The sequence below is a fragment of the Aplysia californica genome, unplaced genomic scaffold, assembly GCF_000002075.1.
Source record: "Aplysia californica isolate F4 #8 unplaced genomic scaffold, AplCal3.0 scaffold00011, whole genome shotgun sequence".
Taxonomy (NCBI): domain Eukaryota; kingdom Metazoa; phylum Mollusca; class Gastropoda; order Aplysiida; family Aplysiidae; genus Aplysia; species Aplysia californica.
In genome coordinates, this window is record NW_004797281.1 from 33,110 (window position 1) to 35,004 (window position 1,895).

At 46.4% G+C, this 1,895-nt stretch overlaps 1 protein-coding gene across 1 annotated transcript in view; it reads right to left on the reverse strand.

The window, feature by feature from the left end:
• Nucleotides 1-1,221: 1,221 nt before the first annotated feature.
• Nucleotides 1,222-1,895, reverse strand: part of LOC101863227 (probable dolichyl pyrophosphate Glc1Man9GlcNAc2 alpha-1,3-glucosyltransferase) — a 16,766-nt gene continuing 16,092 nt past the window's right edge. The window contains exon 13 of the mRNA XM_005089947.3: nucleotides 1,222-1,843. Within this exon, the coding sequence (XP_005090004.1) occupies nucleotides 1,495-1,843 (349 nt within the window). The 3' untranslated portion in view covers nucleotides 1,222-1,494. The remainder of the gene's footprint in view (nucleotides 1,844-1,895) is intronic.

Genomic DNA, 1,895 nt, shown 5'->3' on the forward strand with positions numbered 1-1,895 from the left:
ACATCACACTAAACACCACACCACATCACATCAAACACCACACCACATCATGCCAAACACCACACCACATCACACCAAACACCACACCACATCACACCAAACACCACACCACATCAAACCACATCACAACATCACATCAAACACCACACCACCCACCATATCACATCACACCAAACACCACACCACAACATCACACCAAACACCACACGAGGCCACACCACAATGCGGTTAGACCTGCTCAAACCACCATACCACACTCTTTGCTAATAAAGACAAGCGAAAGCACATCCATTTTCAAGTAATCGCTCTTTATTGAACATACATGGTATACATAGTTCCCAAACAATGTCTCCCACACTCACACAATCAGCTGTTTATCGCACTGGTCCATCAATACACAAACACACACATGCACACACACACACACATACACACACATGTGTGTACACATACATTCAGCTGTTAAAACACAATTTGGTAAAAACAATAACACTTGTGAACACAGATGAGTCATAGTTCATAGAGGCATTCTGGAACACTTAATGACTTCTACTTTTGAATGTCACCACTAAACTGCCGTAAGCTGACAAAATGTCATTTTTCATTTTGGCATTAAAAAGCTTTTTATTTGCTAAATCGAAAGCCTGATCAGTTATCCTACTCGTGTGAAAAAATCAAATTAAACTCTTACTAGTTAAAAAAAAAAATTAGAATTCCAATTCCAGAATGACTCTATTTTTTAACGATTACGTTGACAAAAAAATCCCTTCTTTTTCTCGAAACTGCTCTGAAGAAAAAAGGCATTTCGTCAGCTTGCGGTCGTAAAGGTGATATACTATACTATAACTTTATCACAGTCAGTCTTCTACGGCTGCGAAACTTGGAAGACAACAAAGACAGTACTGAATTAAGTCAAGATTTTCATCAACAGATGTATGAGGAGTATCCTAAGAATTAAGTGGCAGGATAGAATAAGAAATAAAGAGCTGTGGGAAAGGACTGGACAAAAGGATATAGAAGTAGAAATAGGACTACGAAAGATGCGATGGATGGGACACACCTTAAGAAAGCCCAGCGGAAACATGACAAGACATTCGCTGCAGTGGAACCCACAAAGAGCATGAGGCAGGGGTAGGCCACAGGAAACATGGAAGAGATGCGTGGAAAGGGACGTGAGAGAGATGAAGCTTACTTGGAACGAGCTTGGAAGGATGGCCCAGGACAGAGATAAATGGAAGGAGCTTGTATGTGGCCTATACCCTGCCAGGGGTGAAAGGCATTGATGATGATGATAGAGGCCATAACTCTTATCTCCCTCACCCTCCCACCTTCATTTACTCGCTCTCCTCACAAGAGGTCCTATAATTTTATCTCCCTTACCCTCCGACTTCCACTCGTTGAGTCATTCACTTAGTTCTCAAGAGGTCATACAACTCTATCTCTTTCACCCTCCCACCTTCATTCATTCACTCACTCACTCACTCACACACTCAATCACAACTGTTTCTTCCCCTGAACCCCGTCCTTGACCCTCTGACCCCGAGCCTCCCCCTGACCACTGACCACACTGACCGCTCGGATGTCGGCCAGCGCCGCTCGGTACAGCAGGAGCCAGGAGTAGAGCACGCCCAGAGAGCAGTACACGGAGGTCGTCAGGAGCGGCAGGAAGGGGAGGCGCCGGTCGGCACCCAGCAGCCACAGACCCGCGCTGTTCCCCACGCCCAGCGGCACCAAGCCCAGGACGTACAGACTTTCCGGAACGTTCAGAAATGGCAGCTGGAGACACGACAATGGCTTGAAGAGTCTGTTCAGGGCCGCCCTGGAAAACTTTGCTGGTGTTGGGCTGTGGGACGGGAGGGGAGAGTAGGAGGGATGGGGGAGAAGGGGGGAGAAGG